General features: G+C 41.4%; 3 protein-coding genes across 3 annotated transcripts in view; 1 reads left to right on the top strand and 2 right to left on the bottom strand.

Moving 5' to 3' along the window:
• The window catches only part of cops7a (COP9 constitutive photomorphogenic homolog subunit 7A), a 17,751-nt gene extending 9,765 nt beyond the window's left edge, over positions 1-7,986 (top strand). Inside the window, exons 3-8 of the mRNA XM_037676231.1 lie at positions 239-314; positions 3,020-3,108; positions 3,910-4,112; positions 4,201-4,306; positions 6,047-6,216; positions 7,579-7,986. Coding sequence (XP_037532159.1) covers positions 239-314; positions 3,020-3,108; positions 3,910-4,112; positions 4,201-4,306; positions 6,047-6,216; positions 7,579-7,618 — 684 coding nt within the window. The 3' untranslated portion in view covers positions 7,619-7,986. The remainder of the gene's footprint in view (positions 1-238; positions 315-3,019; positions 3,109-3,909; positions 4,113-4,200; positions 4,307-6,046; positions 6,217-7,578) is intronic.
• A 2,810-nt stretch (positions 7,987-10,796) lies between these two features.
• LOC119409695 (PILR alpha associated neural protein) lies at positions 10,797-16,943 on the bottom strand. The gene is made up of 6 exons (XM_037676597.1): positions 16,886-16,943; positions 16,657-16,747; positions 14,795-15,204; positions 14,352-14,430; positions 11,493-11,639; positions 10,797-10,883 (listed from the first exon to the last, which is right to left on the bottom strand). The coding sequence occupies exons 1-6, from the start codon at positions 16,941-16,943 to the stop codon at positions 10,862-10,864; spliced, it is 807 nt and encodes a 268-aa protein (XP_037532525.1). The 3' UTR covers positions 10,797-10,861.
• A 137-nt stretch (positions 16,944-17,080) lies between these two features.
• On the bottom strand, positions 17,081-25,091 carry si:ch211-154o6.3 (uncharacterized protein LOC563854 homolog). Its single transcript, XM_037676214.1, has 11 exons — positions 24,859-25,091; positions 20,934-21,052; positions 20,280-20,524; positions 19,812-19,935; positions 19,465-19,586; positions 18,902-18,988; positions 18,732-18,821; positions 18,421-18,509; positions 17,609-17,822; positions 17,405-17,527; positions 17,081-17,267 (listed from the first exon to the last, which is right to left on the bottom strand). Exons 1-11 carry the CDS (start codon positions 24,946-24,948, stop codon positions 17,098-17,100), a joined length of 1,473 nt encoding a protein of 490 aa, XP_037532142.1. The 5' UTR covers positions 24,949-25,091; the 3' UTR covers positions 17,081-17,097.
• Positions 25,092-25,171: the final 80 nt, after the last annotated feature.

The raw sequence follows: 25,171 nt of genomic DNA, 5'->3' as shown, positions 1-25,171 counted from the left end.
TGTGGAGGGATACCAGTCTTTTTTTACCTTTTTTTCCAAACCACAGCTGGATATATATATATATACATATATATATATATATATATAATATCAGCATTGAGGTTTTATTGGTCTTTCTAATCTTTACGGTTACAGTAAGACCTCTTGTCAGACTTGCTCGGTGTGGACAGATGAAATGCTGTTGTTAATTTTTCATACTATAAATTTATCTTCTTTTACCTTTTTTTCCAAACCACAGCTGGAGAATGGCCCTCATGCACCAGTGTACCATCTCCTCAACCTCTTTGCCTATGGAACCTACTGCGACTACAAAGGTATTGCAGTGGCAGCACTATGTAAATAAGTAATAGAGTATCCCTGCAACTCTTTTATTGAGCTGTATTTCTTTGCAGCAAGGCAGGCACCTCAACACAGAGGCTTTAAACAATCTCACACGAGTCATGACAGGCAGTTTAATAACCGAAAAAGATTTTCGTCGCTCTTTCGTTTTTGTCCAGTTTTTTTCCAAGCGTTCTTAATTTCCTATGTTGTTTCTCACCTCAACACAGGCACAAATAGTTGATAAACCAATCTTTTGTGACTTAATTTGTCCTCTGTGTAACACATCAGGAAGCTTAAACAAGAAATATAATGTTGATTATGTTTAATTAAATACTGAACGCTAACCAATAACGTAGAAAAACGACACGGTCCAGTTTAATGCTCCCCTCCCTTCTGGAGTGTATTCATGTTGAGATTTCTGTCATGAAGTCCTTTGACGAGCTGTCAGAGCTGCTGTCTCATGAGGGTCTGAGTCCTGTCACCTGGGGAGCCAGCCTGCCGAGACGTGGTCAATGGACACAAACTTGCTCCCCAACTTTCTCCAGACTTTGTTCTTTGACTGCTTAAATAGCTCAACCCCTCACCTGAAAACCACTCTGTAACAGTACATTTGAAACGTATTAAATTACCTAAACTATTTTTGTCCGTTAAGACTTCAGAAAAAAATGACACCTACTTACAAAATGGCATTTACTGTTGAGGCCAATTTAATGTCTGGTTGCAAATGATAAAAAGCTTCTGTCAGAGTGTCCTGTTTTTGCTGGTTTGATTCCAAAACGGCACTGATGCACAAACCGGTGCAACTTCTTTGTTTTACGCAAGCGTTTCAAAATTCAACTTCTTCAAATTGTTATTTTTATGGTTTAGACTCACCGGAGAAGTAAAAAAAAGCAATTACAGGCAAACGCAGAGGGGGGAAAAGAATCACCCATCATCTACTGTGTAATGTGTGAACGCAGTGCCTGGCAAAGAAAAAGTCACTAAGACCACCTTTGACATTAATTAAGTCACACAATCTTCTTGGCATTGTTCCAGTAAGCTAATGCAATGTCAGAAACAACCTTGTCAAAAATAGCAATTAATCTCTTAATTATATTTGAGATAACTGCGATAATTTCTACATGATTGTCTTGTGTCAACATTGGCCGAACAAGGTGGATAATGCTAACCGTAACATTATTGACTGATAGAGTTTAGACCTTTTACTGAGACATCGTTATCTGCTGCTGTGCACGTATTGTTTTTGACAACTAGTCTTTCTTTTTATAACTAATCACAAACAAGCACCGTTTTTAGTTTATATTCTCGTATTCAAATTAAAATAAAGAATAAATGTATTTATCCAAGAATTAGGTGAATTAACAAATATTTGTAATATTATTGTACATGAACATTATTAGAGAAAAATAAATTATTAGCAGTTATTTATATGGAAAATTATCCAATAAATTTTGTTTAGACAGCCACATACCACAACATTTATTTCCTGCCAGGATAAATCACATGTAGGGAAGTCGGTGCATCACGGCGTCCTTGTCGGTTAGTGATGTATTTCTCTGAACTTAGACAACGCTGGTTAAAATATGGACTATAACCTTCTAGCTATTGATTATACCGTGTTCAATAAAACAACAAAACAAAAAAAATAGGCAAACATAAAGTCGAGAACTAAAATAAAGACCTATAAAATGTTTATTTGAGGGGTTTGCTTGACTTACAATTAGATTTTGTGCAGTTTGTTCAAAATAATTACATAAATGAATCAACATGGTTACTTGTTTGTCTGAAATTTGTAATTTATGCAGAAATGTATATTTTTTCCCCTCACACACCTACTTGTGTTTTACCATCCCTGTGCATCCTCAACAAAGTTACTTTCAGCCATGTCAAGTGCAAACGTTGAGATGCTTTTGATATTGTAATGACACAATAATAAATGGTAATAGTTTGTAGGAGCAAGACTTGATAGATTAGTTTGTGCAGTTTATATAATTAATCCCTCCAAATTACACTCTAAAAAAGAAATTGTCATAAATACATGCCCATCAGGGACAGGCGTCACAATCACTACATTTTTCAGGTATAAATATTGGCTCGACAGGATTATTATTATTGACTATCAAACGTTTATGTTAAATTCACTTTTCAATAAGTACAAAATATCAGTAAATCTGGGTTTTTAACGTCACCCTCCTAATCCAAAAAAGTTAAGTCAGGTCCTCTGGATAGATTTTTCTTGAAACGTTTCGTCTTCCATCCAAAAGACTTCATCAGTTTGAGGCCATGCAGTCATCAGTCCTATAAATAGCATCTTCTCAAAGTGGATAAACCAGTTTGTTGGGGATATCCAGAACTAGCTTTTCACAAGTAAAAGGAGGACCATCAGTCTAACAAGCAATGGTTAGTGCTCTGATGGCCGCTTGCTATTTCCAGAACTAGCCTGAGGAAAACCTTGCCAAAGTGGTTCAAAATATCCTGATGCATGCTCAATCATCCAGGTAAATAAATCCAAAAACTTTAAGTCAGGTCACCTGGACAAATTCTTCTTGGTTGAATCATTAACGTCTTTCATCCGAAATACTTCATCAGTCATCCGTCCCGATGATTAACCTTTTTTGGATTTATTTACCGATGATTGAGCATGCATAATGTTTGGTGTTTTGTCTTATTTACTGATTATTATTATGTTTTGCTTCAGAGAGAGCAGCCTCACTTCCAGAGTTGACCCCAGCACAAAGAAACAAACTCCGTCATCTCTCAATTATTAGCTTGGCTTCCAACCTCAAGGTACGTGTTCATTACATTTTTTTTTTTTCAGTGTTAACATGGAAGTGCAGCTAAACTGTAATTTTGTATTGATTTTCCCCCTCCTCTCTTGGTTTTCGGTGGCTGCAGAACATAAATTTTCTGCAGCCACCACACTGCTGGAGGCTGTATACAACGCTAGCTCCTATATCACTGATATATTGACAGCTCTGCTTTTAAATACGACTTTAATATTTTATTCTGACTCAGTCAGTTTCTTTAAAGTTCATATGAAATTGCAAGTGATTGTAAGCTTGGGGCTGTATTTAAATTGACTGAATTAGAAGCAAACCAGCATATGGGCCTCAAATTTCATGAGAAATTTGTTATTCGTTTTATATTTCATTCTCACTCTTATATCGCAAGGAACTATTTTATTTCTTAAATCATAGCTCTTTGCACGTTCCAGCTACACTGCACCTTTCCTTATGCCCTTTTCTTTTTCTGCTCCTGTTAAATAATTGATTCATTATCCTCACTAACGCTGTCCTTTTCCCCCTTTTGCTTTATCTCTCTCCCCATTAACATCACTCCTTTCACTCCTGGTCCCTGTTTTGTGTCATAACTTTTCCCTGTCTCTCGTCTTGAACTCTCTAATTGCCCAGTTATGGATTGTTACCTTTCAGACTTCTTTCACGTTCCTATAGCAGTAACATTTAAACAAACGGTCATTTTTACAGTTTACATTTTCAGTCATTTTCCATCAGAAAATTTAGGCATAATCAAGACTTGAGATTATAAACAAAATTGTTTTATGTCTTTTACTTAAATGTTTTTCCACAGTGCCTGCCATATTCACTGCTCCTTCAGCAGCTCGAGCTAAAGAACGTGCGAGAATTGGAGGACCTGTTGATCGAGGCTGTCTACTGTGACATCATCCAAGGCAAACTGGACCAGAGGAACCAGCAGGTAGAGGTAGACTGCAGTGTAGGTCGTGACCTTGGCCCCAATGAGCTTCCAAACATAATCAACACGCTGCAGGAGTGGTGAGTGTCACTTATGTATATCCATATGCAAGCTGTATTCCAGTTTTCCCAGTCTTAGTCTACCTCCACCTTCATCTCTGGCTCTCAGGTGTACGGGGTGTGAGGCAGTCTTGTGTGGTATCGAGGAGCAGGTCTCCAGGGCAAACCAGTACAGAGAGAACCAACTAAAAGTCAAAGTCCAAGTGGAAACTGAGGTTGGTTCTTCATCTTATGAGTCATAAATGTCTCTTTCTTCCTCAGCATTTTGTTGATTTTTTTTTCTCTTCTGGTTTTCTGTATTATTTCAGTTTAATTTCCTCCTAACTGCATAGTTCAATTCTCATCTCATCTGCAAGCTATAATAATTTCCCCTGATTACACTGGCTTCAAGATTTATTGCACTTTCAGTAACAATGATGCGAGACGATGCCCATCTCTAAGAAACTTAATAATTTGTAGTAAAAGATTTGTAGCCATAATTCAGTTCCGATTTTCATATAGCAACAATTCACAACAAGTCACCTTAGAGCACAATACAGAAGAAAATGCACGTTCAAATCATAAATCCAATTCAGATCCAGATTAATTCGTAATGTAAAACAATACATTCACATACATTACATTATGAATGAATGCTTAATTTATCCAAGAGAAAATAATTACCGGTATTTTAAATTGTTTTTAAAGCCAGCAGATTGTATCAAATCTTCATTTCTCTGCGCCCCACAGTGCATATTTCTCATATTTCCTAATGCCAGCACTGCAGGCAGACGGCCAGCTGCTGTCAGTCAACACAAACACTGACATACAGCTCTGTTATTAGGATTAGTTCCAGATTTAACAGCAAATGCAGTGGTGGGGTTTGATTGATACACTTGTTTTATGTTCGACAAATTCATCTATCAAGACATCAACCTGAATTCCTACATTATTTTGTGCTTTTAAAAAAATCTGTCAGCTGACTTTGAAATAAAATGCTGTCATGCTGCCTTACTGACCCACATCAGTACCGTAAAAACTTATATACAAGTCAGTTGCCAGAAAAGTCCTTGTTTTATTTTATTCACTAAATTAACAGCCTTTCACCTACGATTTTGCCGACTGTGGAGTGAAGGTGTAGCTGTTGGTGATTAGAGCTCAAACTGTAGTTCCAAGCACTCCGACTCCTGTTGAAGTACAGTTGTTTGTCTTTAGCTATAAAAGTTGGTCTTTTTTTTCTTCTGATTTAAAGGACAAAGTTAAGAGCTTCTCCACCTTAAATTGACTGGCTGTATTCCATATGGCTGCAGACTTGAGGCCGGGATGAAAAGGGCTGTTTGTTTCAGATGTTTTACCAAAGTAGTTCATCTTTATGAGTAAGATTATGAAGAGTTCGTTTTATACAGGGCTTGCCTTTTTGTCACTTGATAAAATCGGTTTACTCATACCTTTGCTTTCCTTCATCATAACATCTTAGGTATTATAGTGTCACTAACATAATATTGTGCCCAGCATGTAATACATGAGAGCTCTAAAGTCATGTTTTTGGAGTCCCAACCCATTTAACACAACATAATGGCATGTGCATGCTGCTTTATTTTATTAAGGACAGAAAGTCACAAACTAATGACCATATTCAATCATTTGTGTTGACTGCAAACTTTCATTTGTTTTGTCAATGCATCAATGCAGGATCATCTGCAGTGCATTGTTTTAAATGTTAACCTTAAGAACTTTGCACAAGTTCAAGACACGCTGACAAAATTTAACTGAACCTGTTGTCTGTTAGTGAACAGATTTAATGTGCTACAATGAGGGCTTTTTAAAAATATTTAGATGGTTGATACACAATTTAAAAAAAAAAAGTCCTTCACGTGTGTCCCACAGATCATTGCTGTTCATCGGTCAGTGACTTGAATGTTGGAAAGTAAGCGTCTAAAACATGAAGTTTTAAACTTTCTTTTTTTCCACGTCAGGTCTCAAACTTACAAAAAACGTTAAAGGCCAGCGCTGCGTCTCCGTCGTCAGGCCCCGCCCCTGCTGGAGCCGCTTCCAATCAGGATGCAGACCAGGCAGCTGAGCCACGAGACCCCGCCTCCTCTCAGGAACCACGACAACCAGGCAAAAAAGCTTCAAAGGTGAAAGGGTGAGTTCAGTCACGTCACCTTTCCAATTTTGTGGTCACACACAGGTGGCAGCCGGATATTTCATAAATACAAATGAAGCACTCTGGGAAAGCTGGCTGTTGCAGCTTTTTATTTTTTTTATTTTTTAGCTGCGACTATCAGGCATTTGAATAGAAATTGCATTGTGTTTTGAGGCTAAAATTGTCACAAATTGTTACATGTGTGGCCACGTAACGTAAAATAAATTACCGAATTCAAGGTTTATTCAGAGCCCTCCCCACAGATGTTTTCTTTAAAATGAAGGTTGTGCTCCGTTTTATTTTTCATTTGTCAAGAAAGAAATGTTCATTACTACAAGTCAAAGTATAAGAACACAAAGCTGCAAAGAGCAGCTTTTTTTCGACATTAATTTTCTCTTATTGCCATTTTTATTTTTGTTCTATAAGGTACTTGTGAGTTTTGCAAACTTCTTTGTAAATTTGAATTTCCCTTTCTTACGTTTGCACAATAAAGGCTGTTTCAAACTTTAAATTATTGCCATTAGTCCAGTGTTTTTGTAGAGAGCAAAAGTTAATACCCCGGAGAAACACTGTGTTTCTATTTTTTCAGTAAACGGTATTAAGTGAGCTGTTTGTTAAAGTATTTTGTCTGTCTTTGAGAGAATGTGTCTGCATGAACTAGTTTCATTATGAGATACACAGCAGTGTTTTGGGGCAGTGCTATAACCCTGCTTAATAAATACTTTCTTCTGTTTTGCCTCCATCCAGCCTTATTTCCGATGGCTAGTTTCACATCCCTCCTGAATTGTAAAATGTCACTGGATACATGATTGCCCTGCATGCTTGCTTCCTGAAAGAACCGTTCCCCCCTCTGGTGATGAACAGAGATGTTTCAAGTGTCTGCTGTTTATGTTTTCCTGCTGAACAGAAAGCAGTGATTATTTTCTGGCTGCCTGTCAAAGTTTGAAGTGTAGAGCCCCATAATTTTCATCATTCAGCACCGTGCTTCATTCCAATGAAGATCCACTCAATGTTTTCACATCCAAATTGATGATAGCTTAACCTCAATCCTCAAAATAAGTTTTGACACAATTCCCTTATAAAGCTATTTAAAGGATGGGTTTGATAACACAGCAGTTATATTTAGAAACAGTTTGCCAGAATGTCCTTTAATTTACAGAAATAGAAAATCTACTCAAATCAGTTCCAGATTAAGAATTTTGAAATATTTTAAGACAGACTTTGCATCCAGGTTGCATCAGTGATGTGTGTGCAAATGTTTTTTTTTTCCCCTCAGTAAAACATGCAGAAAGTATAGACTAATTAAAATAAGTCTTAAATAAAGCATCAATTCAGTGTTTTTATTGGCTGTATTCCAAACAGGCTGCGAGGCAGTGGGAAGATCTGGTCCAAGTCCAACTGAGGACAAAAGATTAAGGTGCGAGGACAGCAGCACTCTTGGACGCTTTCTAATTTACGGACACATTGGCATGTTGACGGACAGACAGACACTTTAAACAATGTGACCACTCATGGATACCCTCCTCACTTATACTTCTGCAGTACAACCACAAAGCTTCACTGGGACTTCAATCACCAGATCTAACCTTTCTGGATTCAGAAATACACACCTGGCTGATGGATAAAACCTGTGACTTTCACTCTTGCATCTGTCAAAAGCCAGGCAGGCAGACTGTGGGTGTAAATACACAGAGCACTTGTAAGATGTGAGGACACAATAGTCTGCAGCAGGAGTCGGTTGCCTTTGACCAGAAACAAAATCAGTGTATTTGAGGCATTTGTTTGTGTGCATCTCTGTTATTATTATTATTTTTTTTTGGTTTAGATGAATTCTGTGTTGCTTTAACTTTTTGTTTTGTTTTATTCTCTCTCTGCTGAGTTGAGACTTGTATAAAATCAGAATCTAAACTGTTGGAAAAAAATAAAAGGAAAAAAAAAAGAAGCCGTGTACTTATCTTGACTGCCTTATTAATGTCAGTGCCACTTCTTTTATTAAATGCACTTCAGAGTGCATCTCTGGAGGGTGCACTACTAAATGTTAACTCGCAGAAGGGGGCTACCCGTTAGGAGGTCAAATCATTAATTAGGGCACGTCCCCGAAGAGATTAATGCATTATAGAGCAGAGGCTTTCCCTGTGCACTAACGGCTCGACTAGACACATGCTCATGTGCGGTGGGGGCATTGGTATTTCATATGGGTATGTTTCGCCCTGAGCTTCTATTTCAGTGTCAGAATTGCCTGCCACTCTTCCATGTACCTCCATTACTATCAAAATTGCCTTCATCGTGCTTGCCATGTCCATTTTTCACTCCTCAGGTTCTGTTTCCTCTAATTTCTCCACTTCCTTCCTGACATTAATGGTGGCAATTAGATGACCAGCAGTGATAGTGACAAGCAAACAGACAGGAAAATTATCCTGTTTCATTTAACCCTGCATCTTTCTAAACTACCCCCTCTAACATTCATCTTCACCTCTAGAAATAGAGGTGTTAATTTCAGTCAGCGTGTGGCGCTTCATTTTTTTTTGACAAAATTGAAGCTGTGACTTCAAGCAGCTGCACACCTCAGAGTGTTAGGGAGTGAACGAGGGCTTGTTGAAGAGCCGCTCTGACCACACGACCTCTGCATCTATCAGTTCACAACTTCTGAATTAGTTGTCTATCGTAGTTACAGATTGCTGCAGCATCTGCCGCTGTGTGTGTCATACAGCCATTAAAACCTCCTAGTGGAATCCAGCCAATCAATTACCCTGATTGATCAGTAAAATGCCCAGAGGAGATGGAAACACTAGCTGCACATCCGACTGGTGGAGAATCACCAAACACTCGAGTGGCATTTCTCTTCTTGTGCCCGCCTTGATTTTATTGACATTTGTTTGAAAAACTATACACAGAGGAAATTCTTGCTTAGCATCCCTGTTAATCTTTCTAAAGCGAGAGGAATCCATATGAGGTGAGGAGATAAGCAAACAGCTTCAGACACAAGCAGCCGCATTCTTCTTCGCTCCTTTTCAGCTTCTTCTCAGTGGTGAAAACGTGATTGGCACATGCAGGACTTTTTAATGCCAAGTCTGTGGTTTAAAATCAATGCAAGGCAGTGGACTGAATGTTCACATCAGGGAGAGACAGATTAGGATACACGGGTATCTATTAAAATGCACAGTGTAAGCTTTATCCTTCCCATAAAGCATTGCGGATTGCACCGTTCCCAGGGGGAATGCATTCAACATGCACTGATATAAACAGACACAAAGCTAAAACGTCAGTATCAAGTCTTTATTTTAGTTCCATGGTACAGAAAAGACCACATTTCTACAGGAATGCTACTAAAATCACAAGACTGGATAGCTGAAGGATTGAAGCTACCATGATGCCACCAGCACAATGTCAAAAGTTGAATGGTTTAGTTTAGTGGGCAGTTCATGTGACAAAGCTGCTTAGAAAAGTAGCCAAAAATTGATATTTAGCTTTGAAAAATTCTGAAATACAATACTCAGTGATAGGTAAAATATATGTTTTATAAATACTTGGTTTAAAGCAGCTCTCAAGATTTTTTTTACTGACCACATGCAGACTGAGGAAACATGAGGCAATTCTTTATGTGCAACTTTCCTTTGGTGCACCCAAAACAGCTGATGATGAAGAGGAGTGATGGTTTTGTTTTCCAGATTCAGATACAAAACTGTCATCATTCATAGATATTCCTTTCCCATGAAAACATGGGGAAATGTCTTTTGTTATGTACCATCCAAACTTTACGGACGGGGGAGAAAAAAAAAGATTGAGTATGTTCAAACCGTTTGTTCTGAATATTTTATCTCGAGCCCTGGAAGTGCTCTCTGCTTGAGTCCAGCAGGAACAAAGCGTGCTTGCAAAGGTTCCACAAAGAGGTGAACGTCAGCCAGATAATTAAGAGAGCAAATCACGAAGTTGAAACCAAATGAAACGAGAGTCCTCTACATCTGCAGAGGAATGGAGCCACACTATTTGCATTTTGGGCGCCCAAAGCGGGGGAATAAACATCAGTTTTTGGAGCGTGACATGTTAAACACATTGCCTGTTGGCTACAGCCAAGCCCAAACAGCTTTGTGAAATATTCTGCTGGATGTTTGGAGATGCTGAGAATGGCTTTTTAACCATTTGCAAGCCTGCTGGAGTGTGCTGAATTTCAGTGTCATTTGATGAAAAGAACAGTGTGCTGGATGGGGTTTGTTCGAATGAGCAGCTGAGTCACTGGTTGTGGAAGCACAGGTAGGTAGGGCATCTCGGGGGTAATAGGATCTTGCATGGCTGTTAAACTGCTTGCGAGTTAGTCATGGTGGGTTGAAGCACAGAGCTGTTACGTAGCTTGGCGGAGCTCAGGGCCATACAAAGGGTGGAAAACAGCGTCACAGTGATCCACATAAAAAATAAATTTACTCCCAAGCATACAGGAGGAAAGAGAAGCAGAGATGAGCTTGGATTTTCTCAGGCCTCAGGGAAGCCAAGGAGTTTTTGCGATGGCTGGATACCTGGGTTCCCTGAATTTGTTTCACAGTTGGAGAGAAAATAAAACAGCACTGTAGGCACACACTCTGGTCATGTTGATGTTTCTCCTCAGGCCCCGTAGAAATGTTCACCACATGGAGGAAAAAAAACAGTCCCCTCACAGGTTCACAACTGGGATCCTGACACAGCAAGAGAGAGAAGAAGAGTGAGTAGGAAAAAGATAAGCCACGAAGGTGGGATAGTTTTTTTTTTTTTTTTTAGGCTTGGGAGCTGTGATGGTGGGAGAAGGGAGGAGATGAAGGAGAACAAAAGCCTGAAGCTGGTGGAGATGTTAACGGAAAGCTGGATCACAGGGGACGGAGAGATGGGAGGAAGAGGACGAAAAGCCGATGGGTGGAGGAAGTAAGAAGCAGCACTAGAGAGCTGCTCTATAATTATCCTGATTGAGATTAACTTAAAATACCCTTGAACAAAAACATCATTTCATGGGTTGAGGATAGACGCCTTTTCATGGGCCCACGATGAGTCATCTGGAGAGAGTTTTAAAACACTGATACGTCTTAGAGCGGCTCCAACACTCCAGGCCTGAATATTCTACAGAGAATAGCGTTACTGCCCAATTATACTCCGTGCACATCCTTGCAGCGCATGCAGTGTAATAAGGGTATTCGCATACAGACACACAAAGAGGCAAACTTGAATCCAGCGGCTCACACATGCACAACAAACTCATGGACCCAGACACACAAACACGCAGACTGTGCAGAGCTGTTGAGGCGACTCATTACCTCTCCCTGTCGGTGAAGGAGGAGGGGGTGCTGTGCAGCGTCTGCCTGCTGTCCTCCGAAGCAAGGGAACGAGGGAGAGCGAGGGAGAGTGGGGGGCCTACGCCACGGGAAAGCGGGGGCGGATGCTGGGAACAGCTGCGGTCGTAACTGGGAGAGAGAGATAGTAAGACGAATGGATGGAGAGGGATCAGAAGGGGGTCGGATGTGGGAAAAGGAGGAAAGAAAATGGGTCGGTGGAGAGGAAACGCAAAGATTAAAAACAGAAGGATGGTGAGCAGAGCAGATTAAGGAGTAAATTAAAAGAAAGAAACAAAGTTTGAGTCAAACATAAATAAGTAAAGGCTTCAACGAGGGGATGCACACAGAACAGATTAGGTGAAACAAGTCAGCAACAGCAGCGAACATTACTCTGCCACTGTGAAAGAGACTGCTCATTAAAACACTGAGTGGTGTAAAGGAGGCAGCACTGAGATCAGGGGAGGAGGGGTCAGAAGGATGCAACAAGGTGAAGAGATGAACAGAGGGGCTGACGTACCACCGTGGTGTCCAGGCGTTACTTCACAGAGGAGAGTGAGTTATTACAAAAGAGCAGTGAAGCATCACGAGTCAAGGCTCTTAAGGACACTTGGACACACAACAAAGCTGCTCTCAGGGCCATAAAAGCCACCCCGAACTCTCATCTTTCCTCAGTAACACCTGTCCTCTCCCGGCTCACACTTCTTCTCACAATCGTACACAAACTGCACCATGACATCCACACGGACAATTTCAGGGCTGGGAAAACACACTGAGCACATATGCTTCTGTTCTATAATCATAATGAACTGGACAGTGGCCAATTTCCACTATAGGCTATCATTTCAGTCCATCTGCACCCTCACCCCCCCTCCTCATTCACTCCACAGCTCTTTTATCCATCTAACACATGGTGTTATTTACACATTTATGACACCGAAGCACGAGCCAGTCTATAGAGAGAGCTCTGCTGCCATTTCTCCACTACGAATCCTTGCTATTCTCTCTGTTGTAACTCCACCAGTAGAGTGTTTTTCCCCCCTCCTTTCATTTTCCACGACACGGCAGGGGCTCGTGAGAAAAAGTTATCAAAACAACAGTAAGGCCAGTGTCAGGAACAGAAAGAAGAGAGGACTTCTCACGTATCCGCTCACGGCAAGCTGGAAGATTATCTGTGAATCTTCAGTCGGACTGGCAGTTCTGGGAGGGAACTAGGAGAGCGTTGTGGCAGATAAGAGACTGTGCAAAGCCAGGCAGTGTTAAAGTAAAAGAGAACACAGGTATCTCCGACAAGAGGAATAAAAAAACCCTGGGAGGCAAAGGGAAAAGGATAATACAAAGAGAAGTGGAAGGAATGTGGGAGCAAATCTCTAAAACATTGAGAGAGTATAAAAAAGGAAAATCATCAGGCAATGAAATGTAAAATTAGGATCCAATAGCCTTCGGGGGTAAGACACTCTGATAAGAGGAAGGAAAGAGCGAAAGTGTAAATGTGAGAAGTGGCTGTGAGGTGAGGGAGCAGAGGGCTCCCAGTGGTCAAATAAACTGGCTGTTATTGGTTTGATCAGCAAAGCGTGTGAGTGCTTTACTATATCACAAAGATGACTCCCCATTTCCAGATAATGGCTGTGCGTTCCTAGGATTAACCTTCCCAGCGTGCACACGTAACATATACAGATCCCCACCCTGTGTTCACCACAGTGTTTACATGCTCTGAGAGGGTTTTATGGCAGGTGGGCTGTTGAGGAACACTCACACTGATGCTTGAGCTTGTAAAGTGCCCCCACCCCCCAGTCCTAATGATTATGGCAAATGTTTAATCATTGCAACACTAATGGCTCTAAATGACACATCTGTGCCAACTGTGACTTTCAGGAACGCAAGTGTTGTTAATAAAGTCATTAGTAAGCAATTACTCAGCTTTCACTTGAGGGGGGGACCCACATAAGATCATTACGTAATCATCAACGACAGACGAACAAGCCCAACATGAACCCATCATCCTTAATGATCCCAATACCTGAAGCCTAAACATTTATCTGGAGGTAAAATTCCCCAAATTTCTCTCATTTTGTTCTCAACAGATTTAAACAAAAGCAGCTTAGCAGAGCTCTTAATTCTTGACAGTCCTTTTTTAAACAGAACTCGCATGCAAATCACTCTCTTTCCCCTACCTCCCCCTAGGTTGTTAGGGTCTTAGTGAGCCTGGTGCACATGCAAGATGTCTCACTTTATTACACAAAGATCCGTTTTTTTCCACAGCTCTTGAATCCAAGTGCTACTGAAAACCAAAATATGTTCACTTCGACTAGTTCATCAGAACCTAATGAGTCCATTTGAGTCATTTTATATTAATGATGTGCAATTATGCCTATAATTAACAAGATAAAAGCTTGGGAAAAGATATCCTATTTTAAATAGCACAGTTATGTTTTATTAATTTCAGAACTCCTAAAGTTTATCTTCCAACTCCTCAGCAGAGCCCTAATCTCCACTCTGGGAACTCTAAGTGACCTCAATACATCCCTGCTTTAATAGAAGTTGCCATTAATAACAGAAAGGTCTATAAAATAAGTTTTACATCATGCACCTAATTTATCCTTCCCACTTTTTTTTACTACTCACACTTTCACCATGTTACCGAAAGCATATTGTGTTAAAAGTTCTTACTGATCTGATGTTGCCACAGAAAGCCCCGAGGTGTTTTTGTCCCGAGCAGCAGTTAGCATCGACCTGCTGTGAGACAGGTGTCCAGCTCTCACAGGTAGACCCGGCTAATCTGTCGCCTTTATATTCATGTATTCAAACCGAACAGTTTGAAGGAGAGTGTGTTCAGGATCCTACCAGAGTTTGGCTGTAATGACGACTGCTGTCAGGATAAGCAGAGAGGAGATGGTCACGGTGACGTAGAACTGAGGGTCAACTGTAAAACACACACACACACGGTTGGTCAACTCTGTCATCACTGTATTCAGAACAAGAAAAATAAAATCAATGAAGACAGCTGAGACATGAAATTAGATGTGAAATATTTTGCCCGCCAACCACAACACCAATCCACTGACGTCTTTAGTCTTTTTTGCAGTTTTGACATCAGCCAAATTTTCCCTGTGAGTGATGAAAACTTTATTAGGCATACCCCGCCACTGACACAGCTGGCTGCACACAAGAGGGTGTCAGCCTTCACCCTGGTGACAGCTAATTCCCTGGAGGACTCCTGGCGAGTGTGTGCTCACTCAGCTCCACCTTTATTTAGAAATCCTTCATGCGGATCTCCTGATGCCCACCTTCCTCGGGCTCTGTCTCCTCCGCCTTCGCCCCTCCATCCTCCACTCCCTCCTGGTTCCTGGACTCCTGCGGTGCCTTCTCCTGGGGCTGCACGCTTGAATCATGATAAAGCCAGTCCTCGGATGTGGCGGTGCTGACCCCCTGCTGGTTCCCGTGAAGGCGCAGGTGGTCGGTTTCCTGGCTGGAGAGAAAGTGGTAGGTCTCATCCTCCAGTGGCTGAGTGGGACCCCACACCACCGCCCACAGAGGAGTGGGTGTGACCTGGGACGTGACAGACAACTGGACCGATAGGGCGTCCACCTGCTCTTCACCCTCACTGTCGTCACGGTTACAGGTGGAGGGCTGTGAGACCAGAGCAACCAGGAGGAGGGAGATGAGGGCAGGGAGTCGTGCGACAGGAGAGATGGAGCTTTAAAAACAGAAAGGAAGAGAACGAATGAGAGGTGTTGAAGTGACAAAGGACTTATCAGAGAAAACCCATTGCCCAGAGGCACCCTGCACAACCTCAGCAGCTCAGACATTGATTTCCATGCCAGCCATCAATCAGAATGACATTTTATGCATCTGCATCCCATACTCCGAAACTATCCATCTTACCATCTCTCCATCGCTTCGCTCTGTTCACTGAGACTCCTCTTCTCCGATCATCTCTGTAAGATGAGAGGAAAAGATAGATAGAAGAGGGGAGGGTCCTAGTTGTAAACAAACAGCAGGATTAATGGCTCAAAGCAAACTTTCTCTCTTTTGTTCTTTTTCTTTTAACGATAATAATAAAAAATGCTCCCCAGGGAAGCTAAATTTAACACTCGGCTATGAGCCACACGTTTGCAGAAAATGCACTCCTGCATGCAAAAACATCCAAAAGTCTGCACTCGACTGCTCTGCTCTCACTTCACACAATTAGAGCACACACACCTGAGAAGAGCACATTAATCACTATTACGAGCATCATGCACAAAGCCAGCACTCAGTGTGGCACTTTGAGCAGACAGAGATAACTTCCATCAACTGCTGCCCAAAACGCAACAGAAACGTCACTTAGACTCGCATGCAGACCGGGAGTCGGACACAAGCAGTCCGACACATCTCAGTTATCGTGCTTACCTCTGGCAGCGGAGAGAGAGAATGAGAGAAACGAGGGGAGATACGGAAAGCAAGTGAGGAGAGAGGGGGGAAAAGCATCGGTTGCCGTAGCGACCGAAACATGTAGAGGCGGCCTGAGTTAGAGTGGGGAGAGAGAACGATGTAGAGGAGGGCAACAGACTGTAGGAAAGAGATTTAAATGCTAATTATGTTTTTTCTTAAATGGGTTTAATTAAACGGACACAGAAGAGAAATGAATTTGACGAGGCAAACAGAAATGATACCAAGGACGACATTAATGAGATGATTTTAGAGATGAGAGCTTAAATAGAAGAAAAAAACAACTTCCATGTTTATGAAGGCGAGCAAGGACACCCCAGAGACAACGAGACAGCAGAGGAGGAGAAAAGAATGATCAGAAAAAGAGAAGGAGGAAAATTTAATTCTTGTTCATTTAATCCGGTTACTCCGACAGAGTGAAGGGACGAACTGGTGTGTCGAGGAGAGGCAGGGTCACGGAGAAATGGAAAAAAAAATACAAGAGATGCAAATCTGAAGTCACAGTTTGACGGCTTTATTGAATGTGAAAATATTTACATAGAAAACAATCTGCCGATCACATCCAGTCGCACCAACAGCCTCTCTCTGTCCATATGCTCCCCCCTCCCAGACTAACACTCAGTCTGTCACTTCACCCTCCTTCCGAGTCTCTGCTCTGCCACCCTCTCATTTCCTCCTCATGGCTGCAGGCCGTGCAGCAGGAGAGACCGCCGCTCACTGAAGAACACATCGCAACCACGAGCCGGACCCCCCGTCCTCCGCACCGTCAGGCCCCCTGTCATCTCCTTCGCCTGGATTATCCTCGTCATCTAAATTACACAAGATTTCCACAGGGATTTGTCACGACACTTATCTTGACGCCGCTAATTTCTGCGATTGCTCATTAAAACGTGCGTCAGTGAAGGAACACATGACGACGCGTGGAGCTGAGAATAGTTTGACTGTACCGTCGGTCTCGTCGTCGTCTTCGGTGTCCCCCTCTGACTCCAGGAGGCACGAGTCCATTCGGCTGTCTCTCCTCACTGTGACGTCGCCTCTGTAACGTTTAATTAATTAAGCACCAAGTATCGACGCGGAGGTCTCAACTTTAATTTCAGTTGACCCGCGTGGAATTATTGAATGAAACTTTTTAAATCAGCGGTGCCGACAGGTATTATTTTCACCTCTGCTTCCCAGAACTGGGGAGCTGCTCCCAAACGATGAGGTCTCGACCTCCGGTGACCCAACGGTGGTCTCCGCTCCCGGTGGTCCACGCTGCAAAGCATAGGATCCTGGGAGCATTTGGCCAGGTCAGAGAGGCCAGATACCGACACCGAGGCAGAGAGAACACTGCAGAGAGGAGAGAACGATTAAAGGATTGGAGGTCAGCAGAGGAATGCAAAGGTTTCCATTTGGACTTAAGTCCTTATTGTGTTTTCACGCTTGGAGTGGAGAGTGCAACTTTTGGCTGCACGTGGTTAACTCACAATTAAGCGTGCTCTCTCCATTTGCCAGGTCGTAGCTGGAGCCAATTAGGAGGCCCCCCGTCTGGTGAACACAATCTGTTACCCCGGTGATGCTGCTGTGATTGGTCAACCTGGATATCACTCCTGTGATAATTAAACAGATGTTTGGTGGAGGAATTATGTAGATTTAACAAACATCTGTGCCCAGCCCAGTCCCGAGCTCACCAGTCCTCCAATGAAGGATCTTGAGCCAAGCTCGACCGTAAGCCAGGAACACTCTGTCCCCCCGTGGGCTGAGACTCAGACGCCCCTCACCTAAGCCTGTCACCTGGCTGCTCCAGTGGTGCAGCAGCTTTAGTGGGTCTCGAGCCGAACACTGGTTCTCCCACACAGACACCTCTCCCTCAGCCGAGCCGCTGAACACCAGCGGACCCTGAGACTGTGGAGGGTATGAGAGACATGGTTGTCATGGTGATCTGAGGTCCTTACCCACTGTTTGTGGATATGTGTTTACATGCGTGTCAGATTTGAGACTGCATGTATGTTTGTGTAAACAGAATAAAAGTGGGGAGAATATTTTTTTCTGTAAATGGATTGTGTGCTTCGCATGATAAACAACAAAAAGGAAGGGAAATAATGTGCAATGCTTTAACGCTTTGGGCACATTATGATGATTGCAAATTGAAGAAAAAAAAGTGCATGTGTAGTTCTGGGTTTCAGCATTCATAAAAGCCTTTTTTTGCTAATAGAAACAAACAGCGTGCTCTAGAATTGGATGAGCTCCACAGCTTACATCTGAGCAAAAATATCTTAATAATAAAGAAAAGCCCGTGTGAGGATGAAAGTGTAGAAATGTGCCTATTTGATTTTTCAGAGAAGGGGCTTTTTTACAAATTGCTAATCAAGAGTTATAAATACATTAAAGACAGCTTCTAATGCACATTTTGGTGTCAGCCTTTAAAAACAGGCAGAAAATTAAAACCAGCTTTAGCATCCTCCGTGTAGAGAGCGTGTCAGAAGGTGTGTGACCCACGCACCTGGATGGAGGTGACTGCTTCCTGGTGAGCGTTGACTGACTGGCAGCTTTGGAAAGTGAGCCAGCTCCAGGCTTGAACTTTCCCTCCGTCTGCAGGGCGACAGAGTGTGAGGTTAACATATGGCGACAGCCGACTGGCAGTCATTATCGTTGGTCACGGTTGGCGCACCTGAGCCTTCAACAGGATAGCAACATGCTACGCTAACTCACTGGCAGAGTGTCAATCTGAGATACTACACATAAATGTCAAAAAATAGATACAAGAAACAAATCCCAACAACTAAGATCTGTGACGTCTTCAAAGGAACACACCTGATCCCGTGATGATGTAGCCGTCCCCCTCGGGCACAAAGCAGAGCGCAGTCACGGCGTTGAACGTGTAGACAGACTTAACACACTGCCCTAAAGATAGCAGCAAGGTAATTGAGAATATGCAGGCCATCTTATTTCTCAGGATGTATACCTTTGTGTAGGAATCGTACCGATGCTCAGGGCCCAGATCTTCACATAGCAGTCTGCAGAGCCGCTCAAAATGAACCGCTCTTTATCGGACAAACACAGGGACCAGGCTGAGTAGGGGGAAAAGAGACAAAATGGGACGGAAGCAAAGGATGAGAAGGATCAGAAAAAAATGGAGCAATAAGGGAAAATAAATTAGCCTGGAAGACAGATGCAAATAAGTGATGATGCATAAAATAATAGGAAAAGACAGATTGCAGGAAACAGGGAAAGAGAGACCACACGTGATTATACAAACAAGAAGTTCACAGTGGCTGCTGTGACTGAGCTGCTCTGTTGAGGCGTTGCGCTTCCACGTTTGATGAGCTAAGTTGGGGAAGCAGGTGGAAAGGCAGTTTATGAGGAAAGCCAGAGTCAAATGATGGAGGGCTGCTTGCTTCAGTCAGACAGTGAACTCTCTAAAGTGTCTATTGAGGTTATTTCTCACTGGAGATGATCTGATGAACCGCTCCTATAATTACCACGCCGCGGGACACAGACATTACTCAGCTGAAGCCGGCCCACAAGTGCATCGGCGTGTACTCACCCAGCCTCTTGCAATACTCGAGAGGAGGCGCAGACAGACAGGTGACTCCGCCGGTGTGACCCCCCAGGTTCTTGTGCTCTGTTGCCGTGGGAACGTGCCACACCTTCACTGTTGTATCTCGACTTAGATGGGAGGAGTGATAAAGAGGGGACACAGCGACAGAGCGAGGGAGGATAAGATGTTAGAAACAAGCAACGTTCGTTTAGTTTAATATAAAACGCAAAAGATTTGAGCAGACGAGGAGAGAAGAGCTCAGACGGTGGGGAAAGAGCAAACGCTTATTAAGCAATAAATTAAGTGGAATGTTCATGTTGCACACCCATTATGCTAATTACATGCCGTTTTACCTTCCAGAAACAACCAGGTTGTCAACAGCAACCACACTGGTGATTATGTCATTGTGACCCTCCAACAGCCTCAGGCGAAACCTCGCCTTCTCCCAAGATGCTTTGAGGGATGTAAACTCAGCTTCTGTAAAGAAAATGATTTGTGCAATTAGCGTTGTTGACTCATCTGCATCCCGGCTTGTTAATCTACAGCACATGATTCTTCCATATGGATTAGTGTGTCGCTGCAAAGCGTGGGGCTAAATTAGCTCCATGGATGCAAAACGTGGGCCCTGACTTCAGGGAAGCAAGTGCAGCCTGTTGGTTTTAATCCTGGCAGCCGCGTGAGCTCGTTAGGACTCCTTGGGGCATACGTCTGTAATCCGGTTTTAGATGGTAATCGAAAATTAGAGCACAGTTTTGCACTTTTAATAGCGTGAAAAAAGTGTGGCGATATTTTCTTCAGTCACTTTTTGCGGATTGGCTCACCTTCCTGTCGCAGTAGCTGTTCTGTGTCAAAGTCTGGACAGCCTCCTGACTCATCTCCACTCTGATGTGACACCTTGGCCCGCTCTGTCCCATCCTGCAGTCTGCCCAGTTCTGCTGCATCCCCTCCTGCCTCCCTCTGCCTGGCAGCCAGTGCTTGTGATGCTTGAGCCCTGGAGTCCGTCTCTCCCTTAAGGATCTTGGAAGCTGGAGGCGTTTGTGATGGAAGGGCCTCGGGGGCATCGTCCCTGTGCCAGTGCAGAAAGCAGGAGCTGAATGAATAATCAAGATGCAAAATACACACAGCAGCCTGTGACAATAAAAAAACACACCTATGGCATATCTTCAAGTTTCACACTAAACAAAAACACAGACTATAAACATGTATTTATTCAGTGTCATGTTCACACAGGCTGATTTCAGTGATCCAGACCGCTGAGGAAGAGGATGGAGAGAGGACAAGAAGACGACATCACTGAATGATGTTTACATGACACAAACAGTAAAAAGTTATTTTCTAAAAGAAAAGAGTATTTGATCTCAAGTGTTTCTGGACAAATGTACAAAAAAGATCAAAGGTTTCAAAGTGAATGTTGTTGCTTTTGAAAAATGAAGCTCCTATCCATATGCCCCTCCACCTCTCCCTCACTTTCTTACACTTGTCTTTTCATCTTCTCCTTATTTCCGTCTCCCGCGATCCCAAGAGTTTGCTGCGGGCCAGAAAGCTGCAGCTGAAGCTCAGCCAATCTGGAGCGCAGCTCCGCCTTTCTGGAGATCTGACAGGGAAGAAGTCAAGAGATTGGTTGTAAAGCAAGCTGCTAAATCCACAAGTTGTTTTTATCTTGTTTACATGCACATGCAGATCACTCGGAGCGTCTCGACTTATTAGGCTGCAGCTCACAGCGCAGCCCGTACTTCTGTCTGATTGAGAGCTTTGAAATATGCATGAATGAGTAAGCTGGATGTCAAGTGTGTATCAAGTGTTTGTTTTCTCTGTTAAAGGAGCACTTCATCAACTTTGCACAGTTTGTCTCGCAGTTCATGAGTCAAGGGCAGCTCTGCATCTGAAAATAATTGGGCATAATTTGTTGGTTTGATGATACTGAAACAGTTATTTTCATCTGTGTGTGAATGTAGAATACAGATATTCAGAAGGTTTAACAAGACTGACACTTTTGCAGCACAGGATACTGAACATTTAATATCAGATTAAACTGCATTGTGGGAATTGTATTTTCAGAGAAGAGAGTCTGTGTTGACATGAATATATTATTTTAAGGGCAAGTTTTAAATGTTTCACCTTCCCATGTTGTGTGTCTGCATTCACTGCAAACTTAAAACACTCTAATAAAAAAATATTATTTAGTTCTGGCATATTTTGGGGCTTCCAGGCCTTCAAAATATCTCATTCAATGAGAAAATTTGTCAAACTTCAGTTTGGAGGAAAACAAAAACAATCAAAACGACCTAATTTTTATAATCTATCAATTTTAATTTCATATTACGGTTTGTTTGTTTTTTGCTAGTGATATTTCCTTTTTGTATGTTTTTAACTGCAAATTGAGAAATAAATGTTTTACCTCACTTCAGGGAAAAAAAAAGTAATAATGGTCTCCATTATGCAGAGGAGAAGAGTGGAGTCATGCCTGAATTTTAACCCAAAACGAGCTGCAGAGAAAAATAATGGTACTGATGTCATAATGGATTTTGGCCAAAACACCAGAAACTGTTCCTTAAATTAAAAAAAAATATATATATATATATTCATCTCATTTGATGGAGATGCAAAGAATTTATCTTCCACTCTGAGAAAAGTTCAAAAACTTAAACCTCAATGTTCTTATCTTCCAGATCCCTAAACATCTACTTCAAGTCATTTTTATTTTCTTTTTAGTTGGAAGTTATTAGTTTAACCCTTTTATAAGTTAAATTAGCCTTGAATATTTTGTTGCTAATTTTTGACTGATATAATTTTGCTGAAACTGAACAAGGATAAGTTCCAGCTGAATTTTTGTTGCTGAATATTTTACTGTTCTCAAAGTATTAACTTTTTTTTTAAAAAAGAAAGAGTATTAACTTTATTGAAATCATCTTCATTTATTTCGTGACTTCATAAGAAAATGTTCATGTTAAGAGCTGATAAATAATAAAGGGGTCATGTAAAATGTTAGAAAATAAAGTATTTCTTGTCTCTGACATAATGCTTTACTTGTGTGTTTTATTTAATAGTATTACTTTAATTTGAGTATTTTCCATTACTATAATTTCCTGACCTATCAACACATGCAAACTAATACAACAAAGTCCTGAAAAAACAAAACAACAAAAACAAAAGTAACTCTAAAGGTTATAATTGAGCAAAAGTGGACAGAATGGCATAAAAATGAATATGTTTTCCTCTCAGCTCTTCTGTTAATAAGCTGGACACCAGTGATAAAAAAACAATGCAGTTATTGCCTTTTTTTTAATCAATATATATTGAAAATGCAGAAGTTTTATTAAAGTTAAACTCCCGCTAATGATGCACAAAATTCAAAGCACAATGCTCATTTTAGATCTGAATTAAAGTAATTTAATTTGTTAATAAACTTTTTGGCAACACACCTTAATGCATTTGATCAATCCCAGTTTCTATAAAACCTTGAAAAATAGAAAGTACAGTAAAACAACAATTTTTATATAGAGAGCCTGCAAAAAGTATTCACCCTTTGGATGTTTTACCCTTTTATTGGTGTTAAAATCAGTTATAGTCAATATTAATTGACCTTTTAGAAAAAAAAATATATAAACAAAACTCCAATAAAGTGAAAATTGATTTCTACAAAGCAATGTCAAGTAAATAAGAATATGTAATGTAAAAGAAGTACAAGTCTGGGTAAAGATACAAAAAGATTTCTAAGGCTCAGGAGTTTTCTTACAAGCTTCTTACAAGTTACAAGCTTCAGCAGGTGAGATGGGAGAGACTGAGCATACAACAACTGTTGCCCGAGCTCCTCACCAGTCCAGGTTTTATGGGAGCGTGGCAAAGAGAAAGCCCCTGTTGAAGAAAACATTCAATCTTAACAAGAGTTTGTCAAACTGCATGTGAGAGACGCTACGGTCAAGTGGGAACGTTTTTCAAGCTTTTGGCCAAAACACCGTCTTTGGCAGAAACCACATACTGCACATCACCACGAACTCACCATCCCCACAGTGATGCATGGTGGTGGCAGCATCATGCTATGGGGATGCTTCTCACCAGCCAACCCTGGAAGACTTGAAAAGTTATAATGAATGCCACAAAATACAGGGAAATCCTGGAGGACAACCTGACGCTCTGCAAAAGAACTACAGCTTGGGGGAGTGGGGTGTTATTTTTTAGCAGGACAATAAACTGAAGAATAGGGAGAAAACTACGCAGAAGATATTTAATACGACAAGGGGAACGTTCTGGAGTGGCCGAGTCAAAGCCCAGACCTAAATCCGGTGGAGAATTTGAGAATTTGTGTCTGATCAGAGTGAGGCCTGACAGAGTTTGAGCAGTTTTTAGAGAATGGACTGAACCTCCAGGATCCAGATGTGCAAGACTGACTATCCACACAAACTGTGCTGCAACTGCAGCCACAGGTGTTACGCCACAAACTGATGGGAAGGGAGTGAAGGTTTTTGCAGTCAATTATTTTACATTACTTTTATTTAATTGGTGTATAGAACATTTCACTTCGGCACTGAATAATATTTTTTGTCAAAAATACCTTTTTTTATTTTATTTGTTTTACTAATTTATAATTGCAATAAAAGCATAAAACATCCAATGGGGTGATTACATTTCATTGGCCCTGTAAGTGTGGTCACATACAAGTGCATAGAAATAGTAGTTAAATTGTGCGTGTTTATAGAATAATCACGGTTATCTTTTCTAAATATGAGTTTTCACCCAGTAATTCACTTTAAAGGAACATTTGCATATCATTGCTGTGTTCTGGTTTGGCTGTGTGGGTCGGTTTACAGAATATTTGCAGAAACTTGATGTGACCTAAAAATTCTCTCTGATTCATATCAGCAACTTCCACCACAAATGCATTTATCATTTTCTTCCCAAATAAATGTTGCAGCAGCAGTTCAGCTGAGACAAATCAGTGTTGTGGAGCACAGCCATGATTCTGCAACATTCATCGTGTGACCTTTACCAAGACAAGAGGTTTTTCCTAAACTTCCTGCTAATTATTTTTGTCCTGCTGCACTCAGTTCAATGTAGATTATCTGATCTGCTCAGATCCCAGAGCAAAAGCTGTCAAATTATTCATTGCTCTATTATTAATTCATGTTAATCACTGCCTTTATGAAGTCAACACACTTATTTCAAATATAACAAGAATTCATTTGCATTTTTTTTCAGCCTGGCAGCAATTTTTAAGCCATAATCTTTATAAAGTGACAAACCTGCTGTATAATAAAACTAAAAAAGGCAAGGATTTGATTTGTTTTGCTGCTGTAAATTTTACCCTCCTGTTTTCTTCTTTAGGGAAATTTATTTACTTTTGCACAAACGCTGATCACACAGGCGAATATGAAAAGGCAGATGAAGTGTTTTTTTCTGTACCTTGAATCTCTCCTCTGGGGTGAGACTGATTTTTATTTCCAGATTTTCAATCTGTCTCAGTTTCTTCTGGAGCTTCCTCACCTCCCCCATTTGAAACTGCGCCGCTGCCTAAAAACCCCGCAGGCCTGAATGAAAATAAATAAATAAATAAAAACGAGCCCCAAGTGTTCATGAAAGCATCAAATGGACATCTCTTGTGAATACACGACCCTCTAAGTGTGAAGATGTAGCAGGAGGATTGGCGGTGTTTTGGTGAGACGTGTCGCCGGATGTTGACGATGAGCTGAAACGTGTTTCCTGTTCTTACAGCGAC

Source organism: Nematolebias whitei, chromosome 5 (genome assembly GCF_014905685.2).
Source record: "Nematolebias whitei isolate Nwh7 chromosome 5, NemWhi1, whole genome shotgun sequence".
Lineage (NCBI taxonomy): Eukaryota > Metazoa > Chordata > Actinopteri > Cyprinodontiformes > Rivulidae > Nematolebias > Nematolebias whitei.
This window is presented reverse-complemented; position numbering and strand designations above follow the sequence as displayed.

Excerpts from the sequence above, each read along its gene's own strand:
- LOC119409695 (XM_037676597.1), bottom strand. The coding sequence starts at position 16,943 with ATGGACTCGTGCCTCCTGGAGTCAGAGGGGGACACCGAAGACGACGAC. Across the intron at positions 15,205-16,656 it reads TGGTTGCGATGTGTTCTTCA|CTCCATCTCTCCTGTCGCAC; the intron begins GTGAGCGGCGGT and ends CTGTTTTTAAAG. Across the intron at positions 14,431-14,794 it reads GGAGACAGAGCCCGAGGAAG|TTGACCCTCAGTTCTACGTC; the intron begins GTGGGCATCAGG and ends TGTGTTTTACAG.
- si:ch211-154o6.3 (XM_037676214.1), bottom strand. The coding sequence starts at position 24,948 with ATGGGGGAGGTGAGGAAGCTCCAGAAGAAACTGAGACAGATTGAAAAT. Across the intron at positions 21,053-24,858 it reads CCCCAGAGGAGAGATTCAAG|ATCTCCAGAAAGGCGGAGCT; the intron begins GTACAGAAAAAA and ends CTTCCCTGTCAG. Across the intron at positions 18,822-18,901 it reads GATCTGGGCCCTGAGCATCG|GGCAGTGTGTTAAGTCTGTC; the intron begins GTACGATTCCTA and ends TGCTATCTTTAG.